Source organism: Oryzias latipes, chromosome 21 (assembly GCF_053564925.1).
Source record: "Oryzias latipes strain Hd-rR chromosome 21, Olatipes_Hd-rR_3.1".
NCBI classification, from domain to species: domain Eukaryota; kingdom Metazoa; phylum Chordata; class Actinopteri; order Beloniformes; family Adrianichthyidae; genus Oryzias; species Oryzias latipes.
Genome location: NC_136257.1, coordinates 9,080,351 through 9,097,395, shown reverse-complemented (window position 1 = coordinate 9,097,395; position 17,045 = coordinate 9,080,351). Strand labels below are relative to the sequence as shown.

The following is a 17,045-nucleotide window of genomic DNA, read 5'->3' as shown; positions in this document are numbered from 1 at the left end:
TATACTTCAGTACCCGCTGTATAATACTTGGGTCGTTACACTTGGCCAGCTTTCCAGCAAACAGTTGAACTCCAAAGCTTGCAAACACCAGCATGAGAGTGAGGAGCAGAATGGAAACCTGCAGGGAAACGAGGGGGAAGGTTTAAGGCAGATCTAGGCAAAGCAAGGCTAGCCAAGTTTATTTGTATGGCGCAATTCGTACAGAAAGTAATTTAAAGTGCTTCACAAAACAGGAAAATGCATTAAAATCACAATACAATGGTCAACTCTGGTGTTTGCCTTCTATTAAAGAAAGCTTTAAAAACAAATAAAATCACAAGAATTTCATGTGAGCACTAACCAAGAAAATCTCCTTGAAACCTTTGAGAACTTCCCGCACGACCTTCCTCATTTGAGGCACAAGCTTGAAGATGCGAAGCGGTCTCAGGCAGCGCAGCATCATCAGCAGCTGAGCTCCAGACTCCGGGGGGATGTCGGGAGGAAGCCAGCACAGAAAAATCAAACTCACCTACAGATGGGGGATCACATAAAACACTAAACAGAGGCAATAAAAAAACAAAACAGTATACATCTTTATCCTAGACACCATGATGTAGATTAAAAAACAGCATGGCCTAATGTTTAAAGTCCCACTCCAATCATCTTTTGATCAATTGTTAAAGCGTTCTCAGTGGTCTATTAGTTATGGATATGCCATTGTAAGCTAAATATTCTTTATATGTGTCCTCCATCATGAGAAAACAGCTACAATAACATGTTAAACATGCCAAATTTCATTGGAGTTGTTCTTCAACCACCTGTGTCTCCTTTAGCTAACTGTGAACTTGCCCACTCGCACCTTTTTTTAACGCCTTTCATTGATTGCTTTTATGAATGAACTATATTTAGAAGCAAAACCGCAAGATCATTGATGTGCCATTTAGAAAGATATAGAAATGAAATTCGACATGTTAATGAAGTTCAGAGTATTATAGGAGATTCTAGAAGTTTTATTCCCTTAGCAAACAAAAACAACATTGGAATGTATAATTGTGGGAATGGAGTTGAATACGAATAACTGACTGTGTTTATTGCGTGACTGCATTTCATCTGGGCTTCAATAGCTCACAAAAAAACGTGAACAGTTTTTACAAGAAAGCAAAACTTGTGCTACATGAGCAACATCTGTTTTACAAACAAAAACAACCCATTTGTATAATCTGGTAAATTTGTGCCCTAATCTTGCTGGCAAGAAATGTGTTCAAATAGGATTCGAAGTGTAAACAGATTGAAGTTTGATCACCTTCCTTCAGCTTTTGTCTGGTCGAGATTTGTTGCCTCCCAGTGAAATATTTGCCGTAGGCTAAAACTTGACTAGGCTCTGACATCTGGTGACAAATTGTTAACAGAAATATCTAGGAGGTGTTAAAGTATTTTTAGAGAAGGTTCAGTCTCCTTGGATCATGGCACCTCCCTCCGTTCACTATATTCATTAACAGAATGTTGCTCAGTTATAATAAGAGATTAGCAGCCAACGGGTCTCAAACTATTCTTCATTTAGCTTTTCCAAGAAAAAAGGTTAAAGATTTTGCTTTTTACAAACAGAAAAGTAGATGTTTACATTTTATTCTCCATATTTTTCAAAGATGAACTATTTTCCATTCATTCTACCTGGTATTTTCCAGGCTTACTGTGTTATATGGTAAAGAAAGAGACTTCACAAGAGTTATAAATCAATTTTACAGCATGTCACATTAAACTAGTTCAGTTTAAATGATGTTGTCAGATCTTACAAGATAAATAAAGATGTCCATTACTCCTCCAAAGTCTCTAATGACGGCTGTGGGGGTGAAGAACAGACCGTCGGCCATGATCTTCAGGTTGAGCTCAATGCTCATGAATATCACAAAGACATACTCCCCGATCTGAAACAGACATAATGGCTTTAGTAAAATGTGTCCGCTCACGATCCTCACGCTGAGTCGTGGGCCCATCAATCTGTCTGCTGTTTTTATACCTGCAGCGTGGGGACCTGCATCACCCTGGTGAAGGGAGATTCGAACATCATGGAGATGCATGAGCAGATGGTCACCACAATCATGACCCAGTCCAAATAGGTGACTAAGCCCAGGAGGTCACTAAGAAGGACACACAACGGGAAAAATAATGTTCAAAAGCTCAATTGTGTAGAAGAGAATTGTATTCAATAAAATAAGATAAAAAAAGATCTCCTGTTTAAAAAAAAATCCATAATGTGTCTATGCCATACAAGTTTAGTTTATGTGCTATGAACTATTTAGTTTTGTTTGTGATGATGCAGAAAATGAGTTATAGCCGTAGTTTTTCTACAAATAGGATCCAGATTTTTAACTTTCACTGACTCTAATTGGCTATAATTTTATGAGCAGATGAAGTGTGCGCCCTGTTTGTAGTTCTTTACTTTATTTTAGAATAAAAATAATTCCTGTGGTTTTTTTTAACACAGAGAAATTAGATTGAAAATCGTTTTTTTTTTTTATTGCAATACGCTTACATACAATTCATGACAAAAAAACAAAACAAAATTTGAATTGATATGAAACTAAAGATGTGATTAAATGTGCTAAAGAAACATTTGTGTTGTGCTTTGATGAATGGTATACTCATTCTACCTTGGTTAAATTTGAATTAAGTCTGAGCATTTCTACTGAATTTGTTACCGGTGCATGATATTTTGAATAAACAATGTTCTGACAAGATTTGGAAGCTAAATAGACCAAATGATACACATTTGGCTGTATAATTAGTGAGTGACATGGACAGTGGGGTCTGAATGCACACAAACTCTGCTTTCACATTTGTCCAAGTTACTTATATCATGCAAGCCAATGCCATCTAGTGTTTTTCTATAGTTAAAATGGTTTTCATTTATTTTCTGATAAAAAAAGCTTTTCTTAACTCAAAGTGAGCAACTTTAGCATCTAATAAGAGTGCCTTAGTTTCAGAATTTGTCAAACAGGCATTTTCAATTAAGGAAGTGAAAGGCTAATGTTTGCAGGTCTTGGCATTGTGATCATAAGGCATACATAGTCAGCAGCATTTTAGAAAACAATCGTGAAAAAAACGAAAAAAACTAAAAAGGAGATGCAGACAAATAACAGGAAAAGAAAAAAGTCTTAAAAAAAAGGGAAGGGGAAAAAAAGAGGATGCAACACTTGATCAAGGAACAACTGATCTGTGCCAATTAATTTCTCCCTCTGATTCAGTTTCATATAGGTGGGATAGCACTGCACTTTACCATTTTTATTCCTTACCACAACCTAGAAAGCACAGCAGGAAGGTAATAAGCTCCAGAGTTAATCAGCATTCCACAGATGTAAAATGAAAAGATCAATGGGGAGGGAGGAAAATCAATAATTCATCAGACTTACTACAGCTGGTGGTATTTGGTGTTCTTCACTGCTCCTGTTAGCGGGTCTGTTTTGGATCTGAAGATACATTGACATGACACCAAATAGTCATGGTTATGGAAGAAAACGACACATTTAGAAACAAAAGTAGCTTCTCTTCATTTTTTTGTTCTTTTTGGCCAAATTGTGCATTATAATCTCTCTTTCATAAGCTAAACTTAAATGTATTGAATATTTTTTCCAAACACTTGCTTAGGTGGTTTTAAAAGCAATAGCACTTGAAGCAATCTTACGCATTAAATCGAGCCCGAACGATCACCCGGCAGAAGTTCCTGAAACGATGCTCACGGCCCACGATGAAGAGAGGCTTATCAAAGTAGGGATGGTTCTCCCTCAGCTCTTCCTCCTGGACCTTCCTACTCAGCCACAAGTTGGGAGACGAAGCACAGAAGTATGAACAACATGTCAATCATTCTGATAGGATAAGTTGATAGTTTTTTTGAAGTAGCACAAGACAACACAACTGGATATCACATTTGAAAACTTCAGAAATAATTGTTTTCAAATGAACCTTTTTTCCTTTATTTAATGGTACATATGCCACAGATACTACAGATACAAGTCACAAATACTAAAACTTTGTGTGATAGTAGTTTTGGCTAAAGTAATCTCACTCAAGTTACATAAATTCAAGCAGTTTTCTCTGGTATGTTGCATTAATGTTCTTACTAGGAAACATGTGACTACATTCACTTCCAGTCATGTGATTTGGTTTGCAATCAGTTAATTTAAAGCCTGTTTTTTTAAAGACTTCCTCTGATTATCTGTTGATGTATTTTAAAGTGTTCCCAGTGTATTTTTTTCATTATAATTATGTCGTATTTAGCCAAAAAAAAAAAAAAAAAAATACCTGTGTTATTTTCTAGGACATAGTTTCTGCAGAGCGGCAGGAGTTCTTTAGAAATTCCACTCTGAGTTGTGGGCAGAACTGTTGAAGCAGGGATAACCCACCCCCCTTCCTGTCACCCATTAATGAACTTTCTGTTTACACGGTCTCCTGCTAGCTTACAGGCTCTCACAGTAGCTGACATATAATAATCTAACATTACCGCTGTAACAAAAACGGTGAGCAATAATGACGCTATGCAGCTGTACAATTTTGAGCCAGATACCAGCTCGGGTGAGGAAAACAGAGGCGTAGGCTATGTCTGTTTTACCTCCCTAATCCCTGACTACTAAAGAACGATATAGTAGTGTGGGAATATCTAGCGCCCTGGATTTTAAGAGTACGGACGAGGAAGTGAAGTTTGTAGCGTATCAATGACGTACAGGTCGGATACATGTGGCCTGGCCGGTCAGACCGGGATCGCATTTGAAAAGATCGGATACGTATCGGATTCAGGACCACATACCCAAGTGGCCTGGGTCACATTTGAAAAGATCGGATCTGTGTTGTTCAGACTGTCTGAAAAGATTAGATACAGGTCGCATAGGGACAAAACAATCGGAATTGGGTCGTTTCAGCCTGCAGTGTGAACGTAGCCTATGTCAGCAATGTATGTTTAGGTTGAATAAGTGTTAGCATTAGCCATCCTATGGGAAATTCTATTATACGTTAGCATCAAGCTAACATATTTTCAACTGCTGTTATGCGTTAGGTCATCGGAAAAAGAAAGGCATAAAAGATCAATCTCTACTTTTTTAGGCTTGGATCAACTCAGATTGATTAATCAATTTCTCAACCTAGCTCTAATAAAAACAAACTTTTGCTTCGTTATCTGGACGAAAACAAGCAATAAGAGTTCAACTTTCTCTCTGAACTGATGCTTTATTAAACCTATCGTGATGATATGTATAGACAGACCCATCACTTTCCTTTGCTACTGCAGTCGATGTCAGTAGCCGACTCAGTGGCGCATTGATGTGTTACCGTGACAATGGCCCGCACAACGCATCAAATAGTCAGCTTTTAACAAGAAAACATTTCTAAAAATCGGTTGAATATTTTTTTATTAAGTGACATCACACAAGTGGGAAAAAGCCGACGAAGTGTGTGTTTTCAGAAATTAACGCAAGCCTGATCATCCAACTCAAAGCGGAAGACGGTTGTTTCACGAATTTGCGTTAATAAATACCAACATGCTAATATCATTTAATGAATCGATGGCATAAACGCATTAACAGTGACAGCCCCAATTTCAATACATGTTTGTAAAATATTTCCAGATCTTTGAGGAAATACCTTTTCATTTCAGCTTGTTCTTTCTTTTCTTGGATCATCTTGATTTCACTGTCCTCTCTCTGGGCGTTGCGGTAGCGCACTGTGCTGGAATGCTATGGAAAAACATTTTAAAAAATGTACTGTATCATGTTTTTTGTTGTGCCCATATGACTTAATATGCAAGTGTGAAGAACTGATACTATGAAAAAATGCCAGCATCCAAAACCTAATGTTTCCAAGTGTTTGACTTGGTGCTTACATCTTGGGTGAGAGTCTCGAGCGACTTTCCTCGACTGATCCTCTGACTGGTGGAGCCATGTCGTAGAGATCTGCAGACAGGTAAAAGCAGACGTTTCAAGCATTAACCTTTTTTACTAGGATGGACATGAATGCATAATTACATGCTGACATATAAAAGATCGGCCCTTGTGTGTCAGACCTGCGCTCTTGTCTGATGTGGTGCTGCACACTGAGTATGGATCTCTCCTTGGCTGGCTGGCCCTCAAAGGATCCGCTTAGCATCCGTTGTCTGGTACAAGCCCTGAAATATTATAGATGTAAGGCGACTGGAGGACTCCAATAACATTTAAAAGCAAAAAATAGAAAGATAACGTTTCCATGTGACGTCCAAACTTTTATCTGTGTTTCCCCATAACTTTAGGGACATTGTTTGTCACTGTGATACCCCATCTTTGCTTTTTTTTTTTACTAAACAGTGGAGACATGCCCAGAGAAGAGGTCATGACACCAGACACCAGCAGCTTGTCTATTTGAATCATTTGTGGCAACTCTGAACGATCACTTGTTTATTAGTAATAAGCAGACGCAAATACCTATCTATGCTAGACCGTGTGCTAGCTTGTGTCAATATTTCAGCCTAATTGTGCGCTTGTGTGAAAGATGGCGTGCCAGACAGAACGTGCCAGGACTACTGATCTGCTGTCTAGCTCAAAGACAGACAGAATATTGGTTAGGGGGTGGGGAGGTGGAGATTGGACACTGTGTCAGCGAGCTAATCTGCACTTAGTGCCAGCTCTGCCATGCTGAACAGCAAATTAACCGTTTACTTCATCCAAACGGCAGATGAGCCTGACGTCGGGGTGTTGGTGCTTTTGTGAGTGTGTGTGAAACAAACACAGGCATGACACTGTGCATCTTTACTTCACCACAGAAGATTTAAAATGCCAAATAAAGATTTGGAAAAAAATAAAATAATTATGCCACATTTTATTAGCTGGACAAAAAATAAGCATGTTTGGAGATTAAAAGCACAGCTTTAAAAGCTTTAGAATAATTGAAAATGCTCTTATCCTTACAAATAAAATAATAAATGCTTGTATTTGGAAGTTTCAGTTGCTACTTATCTGCAGTTTATTTTACAAGCACATATTAAGTGAACTAAATTGATGGAAAATGTACATAAAAGAGCGGTTAGGTTGTGTCTTACCGTAGAATCTTGTTGATTGTAGTTTCTTTTTCCAGAAGATTGCGTGCTCGAAAGCTAAATATTGATCTGCGAAGCTAAGACATCAAATTATGAGAGTCTATAGTAATGTGGTTTAGTATCTTAAAGCATACCATGCACACTTTGTCCTAACCATTATATGACTCAAGCCTTTGAACAGTGCTGCTGCCAATTTTCTACATTGGGCACTAAAGAGACAAAAATAAATTTTGCTTCACTTTTTAAGAAGTGCTATAACAGAAGAAGAAAAAAGAAAGTGGTCCTCAAGAGCTGTTTAATGGAAAAGTAAATGAGGAAAACATCTCAAAGTACCTTTTGGTCAATATACTTGTTGTCTTCAATCGCTGAGCGCTTGGAGTGGTCACAGGAAGAGGAAGAGGCAGAGGGGAGACGCCGGAACAAACAGGTGGTGTCCTGCTGCTGGCGATCAATGAACTGCTTCATAAAACTCTCCCTTAAAAACCAAAGAAACAGTAATGAACTCGGTTTAAGTTTTGCTGCTTTCCACCTTAAAATGCAACATTTAATTATTGCATCACTGAAATATATAAGTTAAAAACTAAAGTAATAATGTTTTCCAATAAAAGACAAGCTGAAAAACACCTCCCACTATTGTGGCACCTGATGGCTCAGTTAAAGAGCTTTCAACTATTTGGGTAGATTATCTGATGGTTCGTTGGCATTTGAGCCCTAATTCTATTTTTAAAATTTAATTCTATTTTTAAAAAGCTGTGTTTAAGCTTAATTTATTTTTCAGAAACACTTCTATGGTTTTTTTTTATTTCCATAGAAGAAAAAGAATTGTGTCAGCAACATTTCTTCCTGTGTTGGATTTTGGGAATACTTTATACACAAATACCCCAGTCCAGGTTCTGCACGTGTTCAAATTTATGTTGGATAACTCTAACCTACTGACAGGAATTCTCTGCGAAGGACAGTTCAACTACCATTTCACAACTTTGTCTCGGTCTTCCAATTCCATTGTACCTGGATATGAAACCACTAACATGTTGTTTTTACATTATATTACTGTTTTAATTGTATACATTGGTTTTGGTTATGTAGTAATTTGCCTCCTGGCTAGGAGACCCATGAAAAAGAGATCAGTGGATCTCCATGGGACTTTCCTGGTTAATTAATGGGTATATATGGACACGGTACCTTCTCCAAATGAGGGACTGCACAGGGAAATAAAAACAGCTGTGCTCCAATCAGTAACAGCATTTTAATGCTTGAACCTCTATAAATACTGTAACTAGTGTTATAAATAGGAAAAGCTGTATGTATGATGCTATGGGAACTGTGGATAAAGGCTGTGTCACAAGGCCACTACTAAGATTTGCGCACATTGCACGGATAAAAGTTGGTCATACATGAATATACATGAAAAAAGTTAGAAAGGTTGTGGTGAAATTTTCTATGAATGGTCGTGGAAAGCCACAAACAATTGGGATCAACGCAATAATTCCGTATAAACTACGTAAAAATTCGCATTAACAGCCTAATTCTCAACCGACCAAAAATTTTGAACACCTCAAATTCACGTAAAGACCCGTCGGCCGAAACCCTCGACAGATATCGGCGCACATCGACGAATAAGCAACGCAAGAAACACTTACGCATATCACGCATGTATTATGAAAGACCGAAATGTCATACCTGGAAAAAGCGCAAAAAGTTCATAGTGGCTGTGTGACATGGACTTAACTTGTTTGTGTATCTCGGAATTGGATCTTTTTCTAAAATAGTGCATTAACGCTATGTTTAGATGTATAAAAACATATATATATATATAGATATGTATACACCCCCCCCCCCCCCCCCCCACATGAATGGATGCGTGTGAATAAAAGTGTGTACCTGATTCTAGGCACAGTGAAGTCTGATGGGAGCTTGGATATCTTCACCATCTGAGGTCTGTTTGGAAACTTTTCAAAGATCCGGAGTCGTAGCGGTAACTTCTCTTTGGTGTCAGCGTTAGCTTCACTTTGCTTGAGCTAACAAAGACAAGATGAGAATCAGTTTAGTTCCCTTACAAGGTATCAGGATAAGACAGTACAGTACAACTCTAATGAAGTGATGAGACGAAGATAGGGATTAAACCAAGACACAAAAGATGGTTAATGTCACTTGGGAGGTCTTGAGAGGGCATGGGAAGTTACCTTTGGAAGGATAAACTGCTATAAACCAAATCGGTTGTTAGGAGATGAAAAATGCTGGGTGAAGGAGTGCAGCTTTATTTTTCTGCCTGTTGATGGCAGCAAGACCCTTGACTACAACAAATACAACACACAAGACCACCATGTTTAGGATGAGGTTGCACTTACTTTTTAAAAAATAAATGAAGGTAGATGGCAACAAAAGAGCAGAAGAAGAGATTACTTTGGAGTGGTTATGGGTAAAAAAAAAAGAGACAGAATCATGTGCGGCTGCACAGGCTTAAGCAAATTAGGAAACAATGAGGGGATAAAAAAATTATAATAAGGCAATAGAGGCAATTATTTTCATTTAATCACATATAGCAGAAGCTGACTGATATTCCCTTATAGGTGTTGGCTGTCTGGGTGCCTGGAGATAACCCCTGATACATTGCAGATTAGGCCCACAAGTGAACTACATTTGGAGCAATTGAGAATGACTGCTTATCAGTCATGTAGGTAACTGTTGTGAAATACATTGACTAGGCTCAGCAAATGTTTTCCTGTCACTTCGGATCCTTCTCTTCCCCTTTAATGCCAGTGGGTGTTGGTACCTCACTGTGTGCAATATATGTTCAGAATAAGAAGCTGAACATAACAAACAAGCTGAAATGTCTCTATTCGTTTTTTTTTTCCACTAACAGACAAAAATGTAAGAGCGTCTTTTTCACCCTGAGTGGGTGAGTGGCATACCGTGAAGTAGAAATTATGCAGCAGCATCTGCTTGTCTAAGCTTTCTGTCGGTATTCTGACTCCTAAGATAGACGCGGGTTATAGAAAAACCAGGAAAACTAAATTTGGAAAAGATTGTGGTCGTTGAAAATGCACAGTAGATTCACAAATAAATATAAGCTCAAAGTTTATTATATATTTTTGTGGATTTTATTACAACAATGGAAAGCAACTTCCCAACATCTATAAAATAGTCTTCTGTCTTGCACATCGTTACAAATAGAATAGTCTGCAGAGTCCTAAAAAGACCTTTTTAGCTGTGTTAAAGCAAATGAATGTCTCCCTCACAGTCAGCTATAAGAAAAACATACTCGGTAGGAATGGTGTCTATAGCAGGACTCTAAGGAGAAACCACTAATTGTCTATGAGAACTGGACTGAGTGACTCCTCCCCCTTCCAAATAGGAAGTACCTGCTGTTTCCAAGAGGCCAATATCCCATAAACCTCGAATAAAAAGTTAATGTTCAATCATTATATTTATCAGAACGGCCACTCTTGCTATGCTATCTTATTTTAGAACATGATGACATGCATTTCCTAAGTGCAGTTATTCAAATTATAAACTGGCTAATCAGGTGCCTCAATAAAGTAGGTGGTCTCACATTGAACGTTCGAAATATTTTATTAACAGATGAACCCAAGCCCGCTTTCAAGTGGTGTGGTTTGGGACTTCCAACAAGCTCAGTCTTAATTGCTGAGAGAGGTTGCCATAGAAATGTTGACTTAAAATGACGCAGACAAATCACAGCTTACCAATTACTTCTGGTTTCAACATGTCGGTGTCCGTACCGCAAAAAAATGGCAGTTGAATCGATATCAATTTTTTGGAGCCAGAAGACAACCATTTTCTATGGATGACGTCACTCTACTCAGTCCAGTTTTCATAAACAGTCAGTGGGAGAAACCTTCTTGTCTCCATAAGCAAAATTACAACAATCTTCAAAGGATTATGTGAACAGAAGGGTTTTTTGCACTGAACATAATTTGGCTTAGTATTGCCCTGAAGCTCTTCTGTCAAAGTACAGCTAAAATTGTAAAATGAAGTTAATGTCTACATATAAAGCTAAAAGCAGTAAGGCAAATATAGTATAGCTAATATAGTATAAAATATGGTCCAAAAACAAGCAGTTTAAGCAGGGAAGTTGTTTGTAAGCAAGAAGAGCACACAGATGTATGTTTGGCATGCTTTGCTACTGCTAGGTATATATAAATATATATATATATATATATATATATATATATATATATATATATATACTGCATTAAAATGACCAATACTAACTCAATGCCTATAAATGGACAACAGTGTTTAGGAGTAATCATTTTGCAATTTACAAAGTGGTTTATGTCTTTTTTAGGGATGCAATGATTCACTTTCACCATGATTCGGTTCAAACCTCAATTTTTGGGAAACGGTTTTGTTTTGGTTCAATATATGATTTGTGTATTACAAAACAAAAACTAAAATTTAAAAATTCCGAAAAATCTCATTTTTAATTTGCTAATGTAACAATGAAGAAAACCTTTCAGTAGGCCTCTACTGAGCCTACTGTAATGTAGTAAAACACTAAATAAAATGCTAAATTTTGCACACCACGTTTGACACTTTCAACGTACATATCCGTGAACTGTATGGACGCAATGATTCCTGTTCCCTAAGGTTCAATGGCGACATACAGTTTGGTTTTAAATGGAGAATTAAGGTAACCCTGCCTTTATTGTTTGCAAGTTTAAGTCTTATTGTCTCTGTTATAAACATTAAAGTTTAGCAGATTTTGCAGGTTAGTCGCACGTTTTTTAGAGTAGATGTCAAGTGTGTAAAACTTGCATCGTTGTGTGTACACAGTGTTTGGCTAGGCTGTTAAGATGCACAACAAGCAAATAGATACACCAACAAGATGTCATGTAAGATTATTTATGCATTTCTGTATATGTGAACTCAATCAATAGGAACACACAAACAAGCAGGAGAAATGTCTCTATTCAACAATCGGTTCATGTAAAATTTAACAGTCTCCAGGATAAAACTGCGGCCTTGTCAACATTATACATTATGTGGATTTATTTACATGCCATTTATTTCTATCGGTGGAATTTTCAGACAATCAAAATCAATAAATCTGAATCGATGGATCAATAACACAGTTCACAATGTTATATAAAAAGGACTTGGCTTATAGTGATGAGCCAACTCAGAGCTGTGCACAGCATCCCAATGGATCTTTTATTGACAAGAACAACCCTTCACATAACTGCTGACCAAACAGAAACCCAAAGAAACTGCATCTTGCAAACTGGATAGCAGGTTTGGAGCTAAACATTCCCAGTTTGTGCCAAAGCAGCTGAAAAAAAGAAAAAAAAAGATTTGTTTCGTAAGATCTAAGCTCTCCCCATCCGCCCAATCAATGCACACAAGAACAAACCCAACCAATAGGGTTGCCAACTCTATAATTTAATTTTCACAGTCAAATTATAGAGTTGGCAATAATAATAATTACCATTTACATTAAAGGTCAAATGTTGAATGTGAACTACTGGATGCAACAAAGACGTTTTTAATGGAATAAGGGTGGCTTTAACAAAATTTTAAAAAACATGACTTTTTTAAGTTGAGGTCAGTCACTAGTTGATGGATACTAGTTGACAATAATTCACTAATAAATGTGCTCAGAATCCACTGTTAGAAACCCTGATTTTGTTTGCATGTCTGTGTGTGGCATTTCAGGCAGAGATGTTTAGTTCTGTTGCAAAGAGAGGAGGATAAATCCTAAAAGGTAGTGTGCCTGTCACAGATGAGATTTAGTGTCCGGCAGTGTGACAATGAAAGCAAGACTAATGTGTTTTCCGTTGACACCCATTCAGGTGACCTGCCAGGATTTCTCCTTCCATTCAAGACAATTTCAGGCTCTGCTGAGCTAGAGAACTTCCCTCCCTGGATTTTCCACAGCTTTTTTGACCATGGCTCGAATGAGAAAAAGAAGAAAAAAGCTCTATAACTTAGCCTTAAAGCAAATCTGATCCGAGCTCAAGGAAAGCATAGGAAAGAAATGAAAGCAGCTAGAACTGAAATGACAGATTTGGTAATAAATGGTAATAAAAAACAAAAAATATGTGAAAACAACTAAAAGGGTTGGGATAAAGAATTATTTAAACAATGCTCTTTAACCACATGTGGGATACATCAAAAGAAATCAGACATCAAACTAGTCTCATGTTATATTTTACGATTTGAATCATATCATTGTTGAACCAAATCCTTACAGCCCTAATATTAACAGAAAAAGTATCGCATTGGGTTTTGTTTGAGTTGACACCCTTAGAATACAGGCGGCCGTGGTGCAACAGTAGGGGGTCGACCCATGATTGTAAGATTGTAGGTTCGATTCCCGCCTTGCACGCCCATGAGTCGAAGTGTCCTTGGGCAAGACACTGAACCCCACCTTGCCTCTGGTGGGCGGTAGGCGCCAGTGTTCGGCAGCGTAGCCGCTATCAGTGTGTGAATGTGTGTGCATGAGTGAATGGGTCTGTGACTGTAGAGCGCTTTGGACCTTGAAGAAGGTAGAAAAGTGCTATATAAGAATACGCCATTGACCATTTACCAATATCTTACAAACATTTTACATTTATGAAAAAAGGGTGTCAGGAAGGAAAAATGAGGTTAAGTATATAGGACAAAGTTGGAAAAAAGTCAAACGTTGGATATTCACAACGGCCCAGCCCCTAATCAAATGATCCTCCAAACAGTTAAAAAATACATAATTTAGGAATTGTTGTCAACATATGGTAACTTGAGTATTTTGCAAGGAAGAAAAAAAAGGATGAGCACCAGCAGGCATTTGCATAGTTTGTTTTTTATTTTTTCATTCCTGTAAACTCAGATTAGTCCTGTGAAGTACCTCAAAGACACACAAACAAGGCAAATTATTATTTGTGAGGCTAGCCAGTGGAACAATGAGGAACTGATGAAGAGCCGCCTACAAAGAAACAACCCACACACATCCGCCAAACGCCTGTAGGAGTATGTACAAGCAGTCATCAACATTTTTCCCATTCAGCCTTCACAGCCTGCCACTCACCAACACATCTGGGCAACAGCAATTTTGAGAATGTGTCTGCATATTTTAGTACTAGGACAAAGCCTTATATGTTGAGTAATCAATCATGAAATATGTTGCTGACAAAGCAGAAATAAAAGGAATTTGCATTAAGAAAAACTTGTGGTTTCTAAAGAACCCAAGAGACATATTTTGAAGCTCCATTTTTCACAATCTTCCTGATGGCTAAGAGTCAGTGGAGCTGAGCACCCAGGGGGAAGGAGGGCTGAGAACACGTTGGCAGGCTCACCCTTTTCTCAGACATGTTGGGTAATGAGCCATGCTTTATAACTGTTGTAAGACCAACTATAAACCTCTGCTATCCAGACTAGTTATGAGCTCAAGAGAAATTATGATCAAACAACTGTAAAGTGAAAGGAATATCGATTTGTTTCAGAAATTAGCCATGCTCAACTTCTCAGAAAATACACATAAAAAAATAGAAACCACAAAGTAGGGTTGAAAGCTTCAAAAACATTCAGTTGATCCATCAGACAAGGCCTCCATCAGACACCAACAGCAGCACTGCCTCATATATCTCTGCTCACCTTATTCATGCCAATGCAAACACCTTTAATCTCTACTCATGCTGTTCATGCTGTTCCACCATTCCCGGGATCCCTGCAAACCCCCCTCTAGCCAGGTTTGCCACAATAACTAGTCCCCTTCTTATTAATAATGTGACTTTGTTCTAACACAAATCGCTCACAAAATTATAAATAGGATGGAGCATTTACGGTTGTGCCTCACCGGCATGCCATAAATAGAAGTGACTGCAAACGTCCAACAGTTCACTGATTGTGGAGCTTTCAAGAGGGCCATACTGTTGCATCATCAGAGAATAAAGAGTTGATGATTGGTGGCTGACAGTGCTGGATTGCCACATTTTGGCCTGTTTTTACTGCTGATCTGCCAAAGCCTGACAGTTTTATGAAACTCTCTTGATGAAGTGCTCATTGGAGATCCTTGACTAAACTCATGTTACATTATAGAAGATACTTTAGCTGTTGTCTGCCCATTAAAAAAAAAAAAAGCCTGAGAAGACATTTTGGACTTTAACTTGCTGTGTGCACTGGTGCTAGTATTATCAGAGACATAGGACCCGGAAATTCCTTCTGCAGAAACCTGGGAATGACATTGACGAGATAAGAACACACTGTGGTAGGATTCTCTGAGGAGTACGCTCTGTCTTCTCTACCCTCAGAGCCTTCTTCTCATTCCTTGTCCTCCGTTAAATCCTGAACTAAGTCCTCGCTCTATTAAATCGCACAAATGGAGGGCAGGCTTTTAGTTTAATTCATAAATAATGAAATCTTTGGAAGGCCAAAATGCAATCCCTTCTTAATGCATTTGACCAAAATGAATTCTGCTGGGCATAATGAATATTTAGTGTGGGGCATTTGGAAAATAACAGACGTTGCATTGCAGTGCAGACAGAAAAAACACCAATTGCTAAGTCAGATTTAAACACATAATAACATTGCAGATGAATTCATATCACAATAAATAAGTCATGGCCATAAAAGGCCTCCATCAGACACCAACAGCAGCACTGCCTCATATATCTCTGCTCACCTTATTCATGCCAATGCAAACACCTTTAATCTCTACTCATGCTGTTCATCTTCTTCTCACTGTCCTCCTGCTCACGTCACCTCCCTCTTTCCACATCCAAAGGGCGATAACACAATGCTCATTTTATGACACAAAACAAATTGAAAGATCTAACACAACATACAACCTGGCTCCATGATTGCCATGGTTTTCTTTATTACTACAATATGACATGCCATACACATTACATCAATCTAATTACCTCTGTGTCAAATCACCCCAACCGTCTGGCGCCTCTTGAAATCCCCACAATGCTTCTCTCCAAGGATGTGCATGTGGTCCCGTCACCATTGTATTTAACCTCAACACAATTTAGGGATCCAAGACCAACTGTCTGTCATCATATGTCAAACCAGACCTTAAATCCTGTTAGACTTTAGCAGCACAGAGAGATGTACAGGTTATGAACACAAGCACCACTGGTAAAATCATTCAGTAGACTAATAATGAATATGTGGGTCTTAAAGACCCACGCCATTGTAAAAATGTGTCACCAGTCCTTTTTTGTGTCACCAGGTTTTTTAATCATGATTATGCCATTTTAGACCAAATCTAAAAAAGTGTGTTATTTTTAAGGACACAGTTGCTGCAAAGCGGCAGTAGTTAGATTTTTACCTCTGAGTAGTGGGTGGGACTGTTGGTGTGGAGCTGGGAGCTTGTGGCCCATCCAGTGTATTTTCTATGCTATAAATAAGCTCTTTTTCAAACAGCATATTTTGTCTGCTCCTAATTCACAACGATTTAAATGATCAAATACTCCAACATGTATTTTTTTAGCTTAATTTTCATTATATATGTCCTCCATCATCAGACAAATGCCACAAGAACATGTAAAAAAAAAAAAAAAAACTTTTTATATATCAAAGTAGGTCTTTGGCTAGATAGGATCCTTACATTGGTCATAACTGAACCAAATTTAAAAAGAAGTAGAACATAATTTATAATATATTATATTATATTATATTATATTATATTATATTATATTATATTATATTATACTATATTATATTATATTATATTATATTATATTATATTATATTATATTATATTATATTATATTATATTATATTATATTATATTATATTATATTATATTATATTATAACAAAATTTATACCATGGTCCGGTTGAATACTCGATTCTGATTGGCTGCTGGGTGTGCATTAAAACCCGATAACCGCACGGTGAAAAAAGAAGTTCCGGTCACCTAGCTTAAATGTTTTATATCACGGCGCCAGCTTCTTTAAAACAACCTTTTGCTTCATCATTTGGACAAAAACAAGCGGTAAGAGGAGAACTTTCCCTCTGAAGTGATGCTTTATTCGACCCATCGGGACGATCGGCATATTTATAT

General features: G+C 37.7%; 1 protein-coding gene across 2 annotated transcripts in view; it reads right to left on the bottom strand.

The window, feature by feature from the left end:
* Positions 1-17,045, bottom strand: part of nalcn (sodium leak channel, non-selective) — a 76,505-nt gene that overhangs the window by 11,543 nt on the left and 47,917 nt on the right. For both annotated transcript variants that reach the window (XM_004081445.5, XM_078940004.1), the window contains 12 exons: positions 8,915-9,051; positions 7,367-7,508; positions 7,037-7,110; positions 6,029-6,130; positions 5,849-5,918; positions 5,611-5,702; positions 3,662-3,784; positions 3,390-3,446; positions 1,997-2,117; positions 1,773-1,904; positions 341-508; positions 14-118 (listed from right to left, as the gene is read on the bottom strand). In XM_004081445.5, coding sequence (XP_004081493.1) covers positions 14-118; positions 341-508; positions 1,773-1,904; positions 1,997-2,117; positions 3,390-3,446; positions 3,662-3,784; positions 5,611-5,702; positions 5,849-5,918; positions 6,029-6,130; positions 7,037-7,110; positions 7,367-7,508; positions 8,915-9,051 — 1,323 coding nt within the window. The remainder of the gene's footprint in view (positions 1-13; positions 119-340; positions 509-1,772; positions 1,905-1,996; positions 2,118-3,389; positions 3,447-3,661; positions 3,785-5,610; positions 5,703-5,848; positions 5,919-6,028; positions 6,131-7,036; positions 7,111-7,366; positions 7,509-8,914; positions 9,052-17,045) is intronic.